The sequence below is a fragment of the Hermetia illucens genome, chromosome 1 (genome assembly GCF_905115235.1).
Source record: "Hermetia illucens chromosome 1, iHerIll2.2.curated.20191125, whole genome shotgun sequence".
NCBI lineage: Eukaryota > Metazoa > Arthropoda > Insecta > Diptera > Stratiomyidae > Hermetia > Hermetia illucens.
In genome coordinates, this window is record NC_051849.1 from 161,767,216 (window position 1) to 161,785,317 (window position 18,102).

The following is an 18,102-nucleotide window of genomic DNA, read 5'->3' on the forward strand; positions in this document are numbered from 1 at the left end:
TATTTAAGTTAATCAAAAATTTAGTTCGTAGTTGGTAAGATTAGTCAAATTTATCGGTGATGAATAAAAGTCGTACGTTCATCAGTATATACAATTTATACAAAAAATAGATACATTGGTTATTTTCAAAATGCACTGCAGTTGGTTGGAGGGGACAATCGTATTCTATGAAAACGCTGAAATGCCCGTAATTGCACGTCCCAAAATCAACGCGTGGATATCGTGCGTGCCTTCATATGTATTTACGGCTTCCAAGTTCATCACGTGCCTGATGACATGATATTCGTCAGCTATACCATTTCCACCCAGCATATCCCTTGAGACACGGGCAATTTCCAAAGCTTTGCCAGCATTGTTCCGTTTTATAATTGAAACCATTTCATTCGTGAGGAGACCCTTGTCCTTCAAGCGTCCAGTGTGAACACATGCTTGTAGTCCCAGTGAAATTTCGGTGGCCATGTCAGCTAACTTCTTCTGGATGAGTTGATTGGCAGCCAATGGACGCTTGAATTGAATCCTATCTAAAGTATATTGACGAGCGATGGCATAACAAGCCTCAGCAGCGCCTAAAGCTCCCCACGCAATGCCATAACGAGCGTTATTCAAACAAGTAAATGGTCCTCGGAAGCCCTCTACCTTTGGAAGTAAATTTTCTTCAGGTACGCGAACATCGTCCATGAGTATCATTCCGGTTGGAGAGGCTCTGAGTGAAAATTTGCCTTCAATGCGAGGAGTAGAAAGGCCTTTGGAACTTTCCTTCCTATCGATTATGAAGCCTCGTACTTTACCATCATCACACTTAGCCCAAACTACACAAATATCGGCAATCGGCGAACTTGTGATCCATGTTTTGCTTCCATTTAAAATATATGTTTTTGAAGCACTGTCGTATTTAGCACGGGTTTCCATTCCGTTGGGGTCACTTCCATGGTTTGGTTCGGTGAGGCCAAAGCAGCCTATAATTTTTCCTTTCGCTATGGATGAAATCGACATATACATATTAATTGCCACTAAAGCGCTATATTCAAAAACGTACCCATATCTGGTAAGTATTTCTCCTTTTGCTTGTCACTACCAAAGTCATAAATTGCTCCCATACACAAAGAGCTCTGAACACTCAATGCTGACCTGTACGCTGAGTCAACTCGTTCAACTTCGCGGGTTAAGAGACCATATGCAACGCTCGACACGCCAGCGCATCCATATCCTTTGATCGTACATCCCAGAGCTCCAAGTTCACCGATTTCTTCCATGATCTCTTTATGAAAAACTTAAACGAAAACTTTTCAGCATTTATCCAAATGACAATATTTTGAGTAAGATTTCACTCAATGAAATTATTTTGAATGCTTTGCCTTTAATCAAATAAATAACACAGCCAAAGAAATATGAATGAATGAATAAATAAAATGAGAACGTAGAAGGGTTAGATACCTATAGAACATACTTAAATTGATGCTAAAAACATGCTAATTCCAGCTATAAATTTCTAAAAAAAGGATATTCTCAAGTTTTAGGAGTGCATTGACAGTGATTCACACAGATTAAAAAGCATATCAAACCGTTAAGCCAAGAGATACTAGGAAGGGAAATTCTCCTAGGTTTTGCTCCACTACATCCGAGGCCCAAGGTGAATTAAGGGAGAGTGCCATTCGTCATCGATATGCAGGTATAATCACATACACAGTTTATCGTGATCGTATAATTTTTATTACTTTTTCGAACCTACAGAGTACGTTATCGCGGTCTCGGCGGTTTTAGCACTCAAATCCTACCCCGTCGAAGTTTTTAGGAACAACGCCCTAAGCGAATTATATTTTGTTTAAGAATTGAGGAGTCCTAAGTCCGCATCCACTTGATGTCGGACCGGACTAAATGGGAAGCAATTTACTCTTTTTTTGGTCCACGGATCCCTCGTTCAGGGCTTAGCACCTAAACTTCAAAAAAATAGTAGGCAAAGATGGTTTTATGGTTTCTTACCAGGGAAGACCCAAATCGCCAGACACTGCCTCACCTCTGCCCTTGGGGCAGCGTCTGACGATTTGCCTCTGCCCTGGTAAGAAACCGTAAAGCCGTCATTGCCTAGTTTATTTTAAGCGAATTATATTTTTGCCCAGGAACATTACTGACCAAAAATTTTAAGTATCCCCTTCTTCGAACTGACTAACATGACGTTATCCAACACAAGCCGATTAACATTTCTACGAAGTTGATCTTATCTACGAACGGACATGCACGGTCACTTGCCACTTTCGAATGTGAATTTTAGCTTCGCCCTCTAACCTCACAAAATGTTAAGAATAGCCCTAATATTTCGTGGTTGTTTTGCGGATAAAATATTCATTAGGCACCTTTTCAAGTGTATTAATTTTTTATTACTTTCATGATAGTATACTATATTTAAACAAGTCGGAATACCGGAAGTTCGTGCTTCGGGTATAAAGATTTTGTGTTCATCTTATGTATCTTCAGCGCACATTTTTCTGTCCATATATAACTACAAATCCAACATATTCCTTCATTCATTCATTCATTCTTTTTCAAACTACAAGATAGATTTACATATTACAGCCGTAGATATTATCCTTACCCTAAACAAACATTTCCGAATACTGTACATATATATATGCACGTATATAAATTAATCTACCCATATTTCAGATTTACTTCGTGCAGAAAAGCATATATATGTACATATATAGTACGCATATTAAATACGCCTGGTTTAATGTACAAATATATCTATCTGAATTAGACACTACCCGCAAACTTCATTAGCACGCATATACTATATGCCAACATACCCACATTTCTGGAGTAATTGATATTCATATACAAATGACTAAAAAACTAAAACAAAATAATTCTTTGCGACCCCATTCATATGAACTTACTTCGTTATGGTATTGACGAATTGATATGGGATGATGACGTCATACACATTTTAGAATGCTCGAAATTCGCAAAAATTGGCAAGATTTCACCCCCTATAACTTTGTTAATAATAATTGGATTTTCTCCAAACTCGACCAAATTGTGCATTATGTTATCCTTTACACCCCCTCAAGAGGACATAAGAGGGGGTGCCGAGTCAATTTCTAAAATGTGGAAATATACTATTATTAACCTTATTCGTGCAAATATTGGAACCGGATGTATTTTAAGGCCTAGATTTCGTAGAGATGCACCACTGATTTTTTTCAGATTTTTTGGTTGGATAAGTTCTGAGAACGACCTGTTACACTTTTTGATGGTTATATTTTGCGTACTCATTCTCCTATGTTTCACCCGATATCAAATATGGAACCAGTTTCCATTCACATGTATGGGGAGCCCCCCTCAAACTTAACACAAAATGATGCCACTTGCTGCATGTAAACGGAACAACAGATTACCCGCTCTTACTAATTTTCGTGACAATCGGTCCAGCCGTTTCCGAATAAATCGGGTGTGACAGACAGACAGACATACATACAAACGAACAGACAGGCCGACAGACAGACAGACGGACGGACAGACAGATAGACATCGACTCGATTCTAATAAGGTTTTGTTTCACATCTTAAAAAGAAACTACTCCTATTTTACGCTGCTTTAGCAGAAGGCTAGCTCGAATATTAGGTCATGGAGATGCCAGTAAAAGTGGGAACTCAAAGCCAAGGGTCAATTGAGTAAGTTTATAGTTTCTTTAAGCGACCGCGTCCTCCCGAATTTAATTGACGCTATTTTTTAATTAGCAGCCCTTTGCTTTTTACTTCCTTTATATATATTTGTAAAATGGTCCCTACTTCAATATCATCAGAAACAACCAGACACAAAACGTATACATATTTAACTTTAGAAACTTATCTCTAACGCACGTAGTCTCCAAGTCTCAATCGGTGTCGAAATTTCTAACGTAGACATCCCTAAAACTTTTAAAAATGAGTTGGGGCATGTAATAGGTGCAGCCTGGACCGATGACCACAGGAAACTAATAGTAAATTCTTTTCGTTAATGTTCCCTGTTTATTCCTTAGGGGATTATAGGACATCCACGCAGACTGTACTTCAGTTTCCCTATCATCACACCTAACAATGTGCAAGTGATAAGCTCGCAACAGCAACTCGCAATTCCAAGTAATTAAAGGAACTGACAGTATCTCCAACTTTCACGGGGGTGAACGAAATACAAAATATGATATAAGATATTGCTCATCAATTGTGACCCTAAACGATAAAATGTCAAAATGTCCGAAAACAAGAAAATTAAACTATATAACTTCAGTTTTAGATGATTCAAGATGATTTGATTAAGGCCCCGTTGAGATGAGGGAACTGCCGAGAAATGCCTATACGATCCGATAGTTTGTAATGGAAGTATGGATGCGGCTCAAGCATTGACGAATGTCGCGAATACCAGCGGACAGATGACGTCACCGGCGCTCTACTCAGTTCAGAACTCGCTACAAGAATGAAGAACAGAGTAGGTGACGAAAAACGTCAGATAGGAAAAATAATAGTTGGTTGGCAGTCACGGTAAAAGGAAGGCGCGGCAGGATTCGAAGCCGCCGCCCTCAAGACCAGCGTCATCGCCGCGGGATGCGAAGCCGCCGCCGTCAAGACCAGCGTCAACCCCGTAGTCACTGCCACAACCATCAACAACGGCGCGTTATTATTATTTATAATTTTATTAAAATTTTGTTGTTTTAAAAAAGTGGTAACAATAAAACAAAATCGCCGCAAGAGACGGCGTCGAAGCGTTTGACAAATCCCGTCAACAACTGGCCGACGCTACACTCTTGGCATTCCCTCTGCAAGATGCACCCCTAGCCGTTTTTGTTGATGCCTCTGACATCGCAGTAAGTGCTGCCCTTCACCAAAAGGTGGATCAAGTTTGGCAGCCTTTAAGCTTCTTCTCGAAGCAGTTGAATTCCGCTCAACGGAACTACAGTACCTACGATCGCGAACTGCTCGCCGCGTACTTGAGCATCAAATACTTCCATTTCTCCCTAGAAGGCAGGCCGTTCACAGTGTTCACGGACCATAACACCACCTGAGCTTTATAAGCCAGTTTACATCAGACATCCAGCACGTGTCCGGCAAGGACAATATAGTTGCTGACGCTTTGTCTCATGTCTCCGAGGTTAACATCCCCGCCTCACTCGATTTCTCGGCTATTGCCAAGGCGCAGGAGGATGACGCAGCACTTCAGAACCTCAAATCCAACCCCAAATACAAATTTCGGGAGTTGCCCATTTTCGGCTCAAATCTCTCTCTGTGCTGCGAAGACTCGGAAAAGGGACCTCGGCCATACATTCCGGCCACTTTTCGCAAGGAAGTGTTCCAGGCAGTTCACGACTTAGCGCATCCAGGCATCAGGTCAACAAATCGATTAGTCACCGATAAATACTTCTGGCCCTCCATAAACAGGGATGTCAATTCCTGGGCCAGAGAGTGCATCGCATGCCAGAAGTGTAAAGTCTCCAGGCATGTAAGGAAAGAAGTGGGCTCATTCCCTCGCACTACCAAGCGGTTCCACACAATACACCTCGACATAGTAGGACCTTTGCGAGACTCGCACGGTTATAGGTATTGTCTCACAATCATCGACAGGTTTACGGGGTGGCCTGAGGCAATACCTCTGAAAGACATTACGGCGCAATCATGTGCCGAAGCCCTCTGTCGAGAGTGGATACCTCGCTTTGGCGTCCCTGCAGTGGTCATCACTGACCAGGGAATGCAATTTGAGTCCTCCCTTTTCTCGGAGTTAGGCAAACTCCTAGGGTTTAAACGCCAGCGGACTACTGCATACCACCCGCAATCCAATGGGATGCTAGAACGTTGGCACCGGACGCTGAAAGCCGCCATTATGGCACGCGACGATCCGTCCTGGACCCAAGTCTTGCCTCTCGTCCTACGTACAACCCGCCGAGAGGAATTTGCTGCCAGCCCCGCGGAGCTGGTATACGGGGAGAACCCGACACTTCCAAGTGATCCGATCTTCGACAAGAGATCGGGTCTCACAGAATCGGGGTTGGTGCGTCTGCTGAGAGACAATCTCCGACGCATCAAGGCCACTCCTCCCACCCAACACTCGTCCGCATCTGTCTGTGCGGCCAAGGAGCTGGACAAGTGTACACACGTCCTGGTCAGGGCGGATGCCGTCCGGAAACCGCTGCAGCCTCCTTACGAAGGCCCGTACCGCGTTCTCGAGCGTGGAGAACATTTCTTCCAGCTTGAGATCGGGGGACACAAAAAGGCGGTCTCCCTGTCCAGACTGAAGCCCGTGTGCAACCCTAAACAACGGCGCGTTCGCTTCAAGGATTGATGGGGAACGCAGTTCCGGATTCGGTCGCTGAAACCCCTCGGTTTCATCTGGGGGCGGAGTGATGTGGTGCGGCAGGATTCGCGGCATTTGAAATTTATTTCGAATGTCGCGAATACCAGCGGACAGATGACGTCACCGGCACTCTACTCAGTTCAGAACTCGCTACAAGAGTGAAGAACAGAGTAGAGCGCCGGTGACGTCATCTGTCCGCTGGTATTCGCGACATTCGAAATAAATTTCAAATGCCGCGAATCCTGCCACGCCACAGTGTTGGCTAATTCAAATTTGCCTACCATTAAACTTTTTAATTTCAAAATCAGATTGACATGACGACCAAGTCTTCTTCACAAAGGTCCTTGGAAAGAAAACGCGTTCATGGAAAACAGCAATGATCCCTAAAAACCTCCAGTTGAAGCGGGAAGTCCAAATATAAAAAAAGCTTATTTTGATCTTACTCTATGATCTTACAGACTTCTTGAAGCAAATTTGTTTCTAATTCTGAATTTTGGAAGACAAATGGATACCAGAGTGAACTGAATTAAGGGTATTATAACATGCACCAACGGAAGCTTCCAAAACAAACTTAATGAAAATAATGTGATCGCAGGAAGACTAAATACAGGAGATTCGTCTTCGCGTTGATGTCGTGCATGGGATGGGGAAGCATACACAAGCCAACCATCCAAGCGTCATTAACACACGCGTCAGTTAGCTACCTCGCACATAATCCGCGTATATGCAATAACAGACACAGATATAAGGCTAACAAACTTAAAAGTATGAAACATCCTAAAATTGCTGTGGATTATAAGATTGGTCGACGTATTATATGTAGTTACTAGGCAGACCACACTTATATTTTAGATATGCACAGGGAAAGAGGAAGCACCACGATGGCGAGAGAGTCATATTGAAGCTGTTCATTATACCCAGCTGTTATAGCAACTTTGTAACGATGTGCATTGTATCGACGTTTTATACCATCAAAATGAATGCTGATTCTATTGGTAATCCAAATATCGCATAAACCTATGAAATGGAGCATATATTTCAGAAAATATTCGTAAAAAACTGGAGTAGAGAATCAAAAGTCGTTACTATTCAGTAACCTTTCCTGATGGGTTAGTCGATTTCTACCGAAATGGTACAACTTTTAGTTAAAAGTATAGTCGGAACTGCATTCAATGATTTCGAGTGACTTTGATAAAGAGGAGGATTTTATAATAATTTCAGAAAAGGAAATTTACGCTCAAATGCGAGGGAACACTTTTTTTGTATAATGCGATATTGGGAATATTTTCGTGATCAGACGTTGGAAGAAAAAGTGCGTGTAGCACTGATAAAGGGTACAACTGGTTCCCGAAATATCAGTATATGCGAATGAAAATAATAACACTAGTGAAAAAGCAAACGTCGCTTTAGGAACCAAGGTTTTGTGTTCATCTTCGGTAAGAAATTTCCTATTGACATTGACAATTCAAAATATTCTTTGACATACATATGTATTTCCAAACTCCAGCTCTGCCTCATCAATTTCGGAAAGTACTAATCGAGCCGTTTGACTTGATACCCCACACGATCATATTCTGTGAAAAAAATGTCCCCCCCTTTTCACATATATGGGGAGCCCCAAACTCAACGCGAAATGGTGCTACTTGCTAAATGTAAAGAGATTCACAGACTACATCTTCCCATCAAATTTCGTAATAATTGGTTTAGCCGTTTCCGAGTAAATCGGCTGTGACAGACGGACAGACATTGAATCAATTCTAATAAGGTCTTGTTTTACACAAAACCTTAAAAACTGCTAATTACTTCAAATAATGCGATAATTATGCATCAAATTAAAACGACTACTTTACAGTAGATGTATACCAAAGAAAGGATCCTAATTGGTTCCATTGAAATGAGCCCTAAGTAGAAAAATATACGAAGAGAAATTCACTTTTTTCCCAAAGCCTTCGTAACCCCTTTCTGCGGGTGTCCTAAAATAATTGGACCAACCATTCAGTAAATAATTGCCGAAGTGACCAAAGCCTTTTATAATGATTTCAAAAACTTGGCTTTTGAAATATTTTTCCAGAATTTACTGAATTGTCCTCGAATATCAATAGAAACTGACGTTTGAAAACGCCTGCGTCAATTTCATCTAAAAGAAGGGTAAGCCTGTCTTTGCAGAAAAAAAGAAGAATTAGAAAATAGTACAAGAGATATGCTCGGAAGCTAGGGAAGTGGGAAACTTTAAACCACTGAAAGGAGTAGACGGCATCTTTCTAGCACTGCTCCATAGAGGCCTAGAAATCATCTTAGAGTCTCTTTTTAGGGTGGCAAGGAGCAGCATAGCCTAGGAATATATATACCAAGGGCATGCAGCCAGGCAAGAGCTTTCTTTATTCCGAAACCGTAATGCTCTATATCAATGTCGACACGCTTACTGAGCAGGGCGGTCAACAGAAACTGCCCTGTATCAGCTGACGGATTTATTACCTGATGCGTTTTTGAACATTGAAGGAGCGTTCGATAACACATCGCTCACAGAGATACAAGATACCTTGATCCGCAAGGGAGTGGGAAGAAACACCCTGGCTTTCGGGATGGGCAGTATGTTCAAGAGTAGGCAAGTAGAAGTAACGACATTTAGAAATTCTATTGTTATGAATACTACTCAAGGTGATAAGGTAGTTAATGAACTCTTAGGAGAGCTAGCAAATACTAGAATACATGTTCAGGGTCACGTTGGTAACCTTGTTTTACTCTGTAGGAGCAAAAATGAGGATACCCTATGTGATAGAATCCAAACTCAACTAAAAGTTACTAGTGCCTGGTACAAGAAAGTGGGGCTGCGCATTGATCCATCCAGAGCCACCATGTAACATTCACTAGGAAGTACTGAGGTACTACTTCCGGAAGTACTGAGGAAGACAATAAGTAGCTCACGAAATATGTATTTACTAACTATTAAAATATATTGTAGTAAGAGAAAGCTACCTAGTTTTATTTTTATTTAGAAGAATTACAAGCATCGGAACGATAACTATTTTTTCAATAATAATAGTTTTGTAGAAATGCTACTATTATCAACAAAGCTATAATTCATTAAAGTTATTCTTTTCGCGTCAAATAACTACTGGCTACTTGCTTCAAAAAGCACTATCATTTGATACCCCACATGACTAGATTCGATAAAAAATAATTTTGCACCCCTCTTATAGATGTATGGGCCCTCCTTAAACTCAACATGCAGCAATGTAATTCACTGCATGCGGGGAAGTTCAAAGTTCTCACCTTCCCACCAAATTTCGTGTTAATCAGTACAGTAGTTTCTGAGAAAAGTGTTTGTGACACGATAGACGGACAGACAAACAGTGAGTTTTCAACAAAATCTTGAAAAATGAAAGGAATGACTGAGTGAACTATGCTAGGCGAACCTACCAAGAATGGAGCAGTCCGAACCCAAGCACTCCAAGGGCTGTTTAGACTTCAGCAAGAAGAGGCTCCGGATTATAATGGAAATACTCGCTGGTCACTACCGACTAACCAATCACCTGGGGACACTGCCTGAAGGTTCTGTGGGGAGTGTAGAAAAACCTCCATACACGTTCTAGGACAGTGCCAGGTACATCTGGAAAGTAGGTCGAAACACCTTCGAAAATGCTTAACACCAGATGCCAAGTTGAAAGGGAATATATTAAAATTCTTGACTGTTATAGGGTTGCTTGACAATAATATTTTAATAGATACACTATAACCAGTAAAAGGGGCACAATAGTTCTTTTAGGACGCAATGCAATTCCATTAACAGAATAATAATACCTGCACCGACGGTAAGTAATCACACCAAAGCCCCAGGATATTCTCCGGTCGGAGCAGACTGTTTAAATTTCGCAATTTTGTCAATTACTACTTTTGGACCGCAGTAAGAGCTTACTACTTTTGTGAAGGGCAACTTACACCAAGAGTGGCGTAGTAGAATGCAGCGCCTATACGAAACACTTATCGGCACTACAGTCCCATAGTCCATATTAATTCTGACTCCTTTTGGCCGTAAGCGCTTAATTCTCCAAAATCAAATGCGCAGAAATAAACCGCTTTTCAATCTCAATGAACTTGACCAATTACAGTCTTGTCGGCAGCGGAAAAATTATGGTATAAAAAAATGTCACAAAAAATGACTTCCATTATTATTCGTACAATACGAAAAATTGCTTAGGGGAGAATTTGAAGAGTGCGCATCTAAACAAGTATGATACGATACAATGAAAAGACCAAACATTTATTGCAACATAATACAGATAGATACAGACAAGGAAGACAAAGAAAATAAAATCAACTGAGCACAACAAAAGGATTGCTGCACCAAGAGAAATGAATCGATTCTAATTAAAAACCAACGAAATTGAGTTTCAATTTTAATGTAAGATAACAACGTATTGAATTAGAAGGATATCGAATCAGAATAAGAATTGGAAATTTCGTTTCTAGCTTCCTACAATGGCTTCCGGAAATCATTTCGTTAGCAGCTTGGCCGTATACGGAAGTTCCAGAGGAATACGTTGCAGGATACTCGGAGGTCTTCTACACGATAACTCAAAAACATAACAGGTTTCTGGAGCCGAAGTCTACCTCTCGAATAAAAACTGGGACACTATGCAACGGTCTTTCAAGTTGAAGTATATTCACTCCTAAGGGCGGCAACCTGGACGACTGATGAGCGGTTGAAGGGCAAGCGCATCGAAATCTGCAGTGATAGTCAGGCTGCACTGAGGGCGTTGAATAGTCCTTTGATCACCTCGATTGTTCACGAATGTGGAAACCATTTGAACTCTATTTCTATATTCAATGCAACGGAACTACTCTGGGTACGTGATCACTGTGGCGTGGAGGGAAATGAAATCTCGGATGCTTTAGCAAAAGAGGGTTCAATCTTCGCCACCCTGGAACCAGCAATTGGAGTATCATTAGCATTATCTAAGGCTTTCTTCGTAAACCAGGAACAAGCTTCGGGTAATGACAGGTGGCAGAGCCTAAATGCTGCTAGACACACCAAACTTTTCTTGTCAGAAATTAACATTCATACCGTGAAGTTTAACCTGTCAAAAAGCAGGAAAACTTACAGAGATATTGTGGGCATTCTGATAGGCCATAATTCACTAGCTGGACATATGTTGAGAATAGGGATTGTACAAGATGATACGTGCATTTTCTACGTGAATGCCCCGCCTATGGACGCATCAGTGGTGCTGATATAGTATAGTTGTAAGTTGTAGTTGTGTTCCACTAACGGAAATCTTGCAATACATAAACGAATTCATCTAATAGACGAGGGAGTCGAGTACAATGGGCCACCACCGTCTGAGTGCTCAGAGGCTATGCTTATCCCCCACGTCCAGCAGACACACACGCCTTATATGGACCTACGAGCAAATGCTACATATATTCAACCAGTTTAGGGTTTATAGATTGGCGAGGCATAGAGTCGGCAGTGGACATTGTACAATAACCATTCTCGTGCCGAGAGAAAGGTGTACTAAAGATTGTTGTCCTACTGGAAAACAAAGGATTGTTCTATGCCTAAGGTGTACCAAATTATAGCTCACAATACAATGAAAAGAAAATACTTCCTTTTCATGTTCTAGTCAAGAAAATCCAATCTATTCACTCTAGTCGCTTTGAAACTCTTGAATTCAACTGATTTCCGCCATAAGCTTGGCGGTTGCATGTACATATTAAGCTCCATATTAGGTTACCGACAAAACACAAATAGCTTCTATTGAATACCAAAATTATTATTATTTTTGAAGATGAACGGCGGCTATGAAACTTCCTACCTATCCGCTTATGCATGTCGCAACATCGGCCAATGTTGTAGCGCGTTTACGTGAATTGCAAATGACATGGAGACATTGACACAAGAACTACATCAATCCAAGCAGGGAAATTATTTTGATCCAGAGCAATTCCAAGTATACATTTGAAAAGGGTTATTCCTCATGTGCCTCCTTGTGTTATCAGATTCCATCACGCGATAAAGTATTATATGGATCCTAGTTCAAATCTTTAGAAAATTGTTTATAGTTACGAAGCCGAGGATAGCCCCGAAGGAAAATGTACTCATGAGTATGCGTGTCGGAAGAGAACCCTTTCTTTTGAACCCCTATGCCACATATTGTCAACGAATCATACGACCTCGTAAGGAGCTGTCGGGAAAAGTGATCCAAGAGTCCAAATTATACTGATCATGATATTTTTCATAAATATGGTCGCGTCGAAAGGGCAAGTCCTTTTTCATTCGTCAAAAAAATATTATCTTAGGCAGGCAAAATACATCAAAACTACGAAATAATTCCGGATGTTTTTTCATCCACAAACGTTATCAAATGAACTTGAAATTTGCAGTGAAATTTTGATTTTGGAGTTTTGCTCCGTACTCTCATTCCCCAACACTCAACGAGATTTTTCAATTAATTCAGTTTTCAGTTTTCTTACAAAAACCATCAATGGTTATTGGTTAGACGTTTTTCGGTCCATCGGTCAATTTATTCAATCATTTCTCTCCATCTCAAACCACGAACTGACCAAATGTTTGCAAAATAAACGTGAATCACAAAAATAACAATATTCAATTTGGTAAAACGCATATTGCCTTCCTCAATGATCATCAGAATATTTGACTTTCAGATTGCTATCAATCACTCACCTTCATTTCTGTTTGCGATTATCACACGAGGTAGCAGCTTCTCCGTGCAGAAGCTCCGGAACGAATCTCGGATGGCGATCTCATCTTCAGTCAACTGAGACTCCAGATTTAGCGGGTCCTCCCAATTGAACACGGCTGCAAAAGACAATATTATCAGCAATTTCTTCGAAGCTAGCTCAACCGCGATGATAATTTAAGCCACGGAAGAGCTCACACTATCAAGAAAATTCAATCTCTGTTGTTATGTTGCGCATTTTCATATCTTATCTGTGACTTGTGCGAATGGAAAATTAACTTACGCTTTGAAGATGTTTTCGAGGCGAACGCTGCAAAAAAGATTATTTATCGGTATAAATGATTGTAGTTTTATTGAACATGCTCTACTATTTACCTCTCAATCCAATGCCCAACTGCTGTTGCAACTGACCAAGCCTTGACCGCAGCATCTTATCTCACTTTCTCAGGTCCTACACTAAATGAAATGAGGAATGGAACTAAAATCGGCTGCTCGGTCGCACTTAGTAGCAAATCAAATTATACGTGTATGTAGTTCGTCACTGATAAGAACCAGAATGATAACAGACTGGCAAGACTAAAAGGCTTTTCGCCAGCTGGGGGCCGCCTATAACACAAATGGGGGGTGTGCTACCACCCACCCTCAAGACTTGACAGCTGTTCTGTGACCAACAAACACTTTGCTGATTAATGAAGTATTACATAATTAGGAACGAACGATTGTGAATGGATATGGCGGAATGCCTGGTTGTTGTCTGTAATGAGACATGCTGTAATTTCCCGGGGAATCCCCCGTATATAGTTTGGCAGAACTTTATCACGGCGAGCTGCCCGTTTTGAATTGCTTTATTTCCGACTTAATTTTCTTACTTTTTTGACCAATATATATTAAACTTTCATTTTACAAAGTATCAACCAAATATTTCCATTTCACTCTTCTTATGAAAAGAAACAGCAGATTTTATCTACGATTCTACCAGCCGATTTTATCTATTCCTTCAACTTTCCACTTAGTACGTTTGTAGTTTAGAAGAGCAAATAACAGAATATAGCCCTTTTTAACAATTTTTTTCAGATTGCCGTAAGTTCCGGGTTTTCCAAAAACGTGGCACACGGAAGAACTAAAAATTTCCACGTTTTGATATTTTGAGTGTACTTGGAGGACAAAAAAAAAGAGAGGTCCTGTGATTTGGGGCATAAGAATACACTCAAAATCTTCCTTGCTTGTCATAAGGAGCGACTAAAAGGGGTAGAAAGTTGTAGGCCAGCAACCTGCATATTTTAAAACTTTACTGCTACCGCCTCGGATAAAAGCTGACCTCACGCCGAAAAACTTTCCTATCGAAAACGGACCATCATTAGATTCTGGAATGTGCACAAGCTCCTCAACAACCGTAGCGAGGATCCCTTGAATGCTTGGTTTTTTCAACTCGAACGGGAATTGCAACGAAATAAGCTGGACAAGCCAAGTAGAAAGTATCTCTCCCCCTCTTGCGGCAATGTGCTTTTGTACTCTGAAAAGGCAAGTGATAGCAGATGCGAATCTGGTATCGGATTGTTTCTGACCACTACCGCAAGGCGCGCTCTCTCAACCTGGGAATCGGTTTCTGACAGATTATTGACTGCAAGATTCCGGTCCGGGTTAAGCGGCATAACAATTTTACAATGCTATGCACCAACGGAGACTTACGATATGATGGAGAAGGATGCTTTCCCCGAGCAAGCAGCACGCAGTTCAGGGGGCTCCTAAAGGTGACATTGTGGTCATGATGGGTGGTCTGAATGCCAAGGTGGCCTCTGACAACACCTTTCTCGGCCATGTGATGGGGAGACACGGTCTTGGGGACCATAACGATAATGGTGGGAGGTTCGCGAATTTATGCAACTTACACCACCTCGCCATTGGTGGAACATTGTTCGAACACAAAGCATGCCAGAAAGTGAATTGAGTTTCACCTGACTAACACCATACGAGCAATCAGATCGACAACTTCGCGATCAGCAGTAGATTTAGGGATTGTCTCCTGAATGTGCGTAGCAATAAATACGCTGACATCGGCATCGAAAGAGATTATCATCTGGTGGTCGCTTACATTCGTTTGCGTGTTGCGTTCATCACTTCTCACAGAGTTGGAAAACTGCGATATACTAAATAACCCGTCTGATAATATCGATAAGCATTGAGCCGCCATCAAAAGTGCTCTTTTCTCGGCTGATACACAGGCCGTCGGCCACGTCCTAAAGTGGTGTCATAAGCTCTCGTCCTAAGAAGCGGATCGATGATTCGAAGGGATTGAAGGCTCTACTGGCTGCTGCAAGTGATGACAGGCATGGCGCGCTCGAATTTCGATATCCAGCGAAATCCCGAGAAGTTCAGCGTACTGTACGCCATGATGAGGAGAAATTTGTTATTGCACTGGTCAGGCAGACGGAAGATGCCGCAGATGGCAGTGATGAAGAAGTATATACTGCATCACGAAAGATTTTTCTTGTGGTCGCTAATCTTTCGATGCTCCTGTGAAGAACATTAACAGTCGTCTTCTCATTCACAATAATCGACAGAGAGACCAGGCTGGTTTCGGATCTTTCCGCATTGACCACATTAACATCCTGTGGATAACAGTACGCGAAGTTTCGATCTTTGTTGCACCTGTCTACATCGATTTCGAAAAAACTTTCGATAACATGAACAGGGAGTGTATCTGGAGTGGTCTACGTAGGGAAGGGGAATGGCTCTGAATTTGGAAAGCGAGGCAAGTAGAGTTGGACTGAAAACAAGCACCAACAAGGCCAAGGTTAGCCCCAACTGTCGACAGTGCCAGATCCGCCTTCGCTGCCCTGTCTAAAATCTCGAAATGCAGCTATCTTAACACAAGGATCAAGTTGAGACTGTTCTGTGCTTGTGTTCTTTCTGTGTTACTATATGGGAGTAGTACATGGAAAGTGAACTTTACAGTTACTCAAAATGTTCAAGCTTTCCTCAACATCTGACTGCGTCATATTATCGGAGTACGCTGACCTGATACTATCACGAACGAAGAACTTGTTCGGTGCACAGGCCAGGCACCCGTGGATAATGTGATCGTAAGGCGGTAGTGGCAATGGGTATGTTACACATTAATGAGAGGCGGCAATTGCATTACCGGCTACGCCATGCAGTGGAATCCACTCTCCCAAGGTGGCCGATGAGTGGGTAGCCGCAAGGGTACTTGGCGCAGAACAGTAGAGAAGGAGTGTAGGGATCTCAGGAAATCGTGGGGGGAGCTGAAGTACATTTCAAGTAACCGCGTAGGTACTGTTAAGGCGCTATACACCACCAAGGGATAAATGGCAAGTATAAAAAACCCCTATCCCATACCCCAGCCTAAACCTACCCCTACTCTGACAAAATTGATGGAAAAAGAAGAAATTATTTCGGGAAAAATTTAAACATTTTAATCCCAGAGGTGAAGTAAAATTCTAGAGCATTAGACCAAAGTTATGTATGTATGTTCCATAGATTACGTCCTTGTTATATATAGTTCAAAAATAAATCTTAATTGTTTGGAACGGTAGGCGACTCAATACCAGGACCGTAGAGAAATTATAAGTATCCGCGGTGAAAACTAGTCCTTCATTTAATTCAAATTTGCACTCAGTGCCACCGACAAAACTGGGCCCTGGGGAATCACATTCTTTCTTCTGTTGCCAGGCTCGTACATATTTTATGGTTTCTGCGAAAAAAACATTATTTCGATAGGACGTGACTTTTTAGAATAACCGGTCCTCCGGGAACTTCCAATTTCACAATGCTTTATTAATTTTGCTATGTAGCTTAGTTTCAGTTGCAGTCCCTGAAATATAAATAGAAAATATGCATCCTTTTTAAGGTTTTGTTTGTAAAACAAAACCTTATTAAAATCGGTTCATATCTGTTTGTCTGTCTGTCCGTCTGTCTGCCTGTCCGTCTGTCTGCCTGTCCGTCTGTCTGTCACAGGCACTTTTCTCAGAACGGCTATACTGATTGACACGAAATTTGGTGAGAAGGTGGGAACTGTGGACCTCCAGACATGCAGTGAGTAATATCCTCCTACGTTGAGATTTAGGGGGGGTCCCCATACATGTAAAAGGGGGGTGTAAAAATCGTTTTCACCAAATATAGTCATTTGGGGTATCAAATGAAAGGTCTCGATTAGTACTTAGCCGGTCTTAGTTTCGAGATTTGTTAAAAAGGCGGGGAGTGAAAGGGGTGGAAAGTGATGATTTCTTTAACGGAGCCATTCTCAGAAACTACTCAACGGAAAAATCTGAAAAAAATCATGAAGATGCCTCTATATGGTACCCAGGCCTCAAAATACTCTCCATATCGATACCCGTTCAAATTAAGTTAATAATAGTATATTACCGTATTTTTGGGAAAATTGAGTAAAACCCCCTTAAGTTTATGTTAGAGTTATAAAAGTTGGTAGTAGTATAAAATATAATATGAAGCATATTATCTCCAAGTTTGATCAAAATCATACTATTAGTAACAAAGTTACAGTAGCTCAAAGTTGCCTTACCGTGTAAATTTACAACCCGAAGTACTAAATCTGATATGCTAAATGCATATTCTTAACAGGCTACGTACAAATGGGATAGTTCTACACTCAAATATATTCACACAAGAAACAAACAAAACCTTTCACACCTGAAGCGCCCAGCTTCCGGTTTCCCGACTTGTTCTAGTTATCGACATAGTATTAATTTTTATACGCGCCGAAAGTAATGCCAATGAAATAGCGGAAACAACGCCAGTATACATTTTTTTGAGTAGATTTAAAGCTCCTCAACCTATTTTAATTATATCCTGAATCCTAAATCCAACAGAGCGCCAGAAGGCAAACTACAACACATTTTATATACAACCTGCTTAGAAAAATCTTTAGGGAAACATTCAAAAGGATATAGTATTCCCGGGAAAGAGACGCGTAGCCGTCACCATCTTTATCTAAAGCATAGATGAACGGCAATATTTCTCAAATAAATGTGAAACATTGTAAAATGAGCACTGCACTAACCAGTGGTCGGATCGATTTCTGCAAGATGTTTGTATGGGTTGT

The 18,102-nt window shown here is 41.2% G+C and overlaps 1 protein-coding gene across 1 annotated transcript; it reads right to left on the reverse strand.

The window, feature by feature from the left end:
• Positions 1-77: 77 nt before the first annotated feature.
• On the reverse strand, positions 78-13,682 carry LOC119657777 (glutaryl-CoA dehydrogenase, mitochondrial). The gene is made up of 5 exons (XM_038064850.1): positions 13,398-13,682; positions 13,306-13,332; positions 13,007-13,141; positions 1,037-1,270; positions 78-974 (listed from the first exon to the last, which is right to left on the reverse strand). Exons 1-5 carry the CDS (start codon positions 13,450-13,452, stop codon positions 166-168), a joined length of 1,260 nt encoding a protein of 419 aa, XP_037920778.1. The 5' UTR covers positions 13,453-13,682; the 3' UTR covers positions 78-165.
• Positions 13,683-18,102: the final 4,420 nt, after the last annotated feature.

What these genes read in the sequence shown, in the direction of transcription:
- LOC119657777 (XM_038064850.1), bottom strand. Translation starts at nt 13,452, where the DNA reads ATGCTGCGGTCAAGGCTTGGTCAGTTGCAACAGCAGTTGGGCATTGGA. An exon ending in GTTGGGCATTGGATTGAGAG is followed by an intron (nt 13,333 to 13,397) that starts GTAAATAGTAGA and finishes TCTTTTTTGCAG; the next exon opens with CGTTCGCCTCGAAAACATCT. An exon ending in AATCGCAAACAGAAATGAAG is followed by an intron (nt 1,271 to 13,006) that starts GTGAGTGATTGA and finishes TTTTCGTTTAAG; the next exon opens with TTTTTCATAAAGAGATCATG.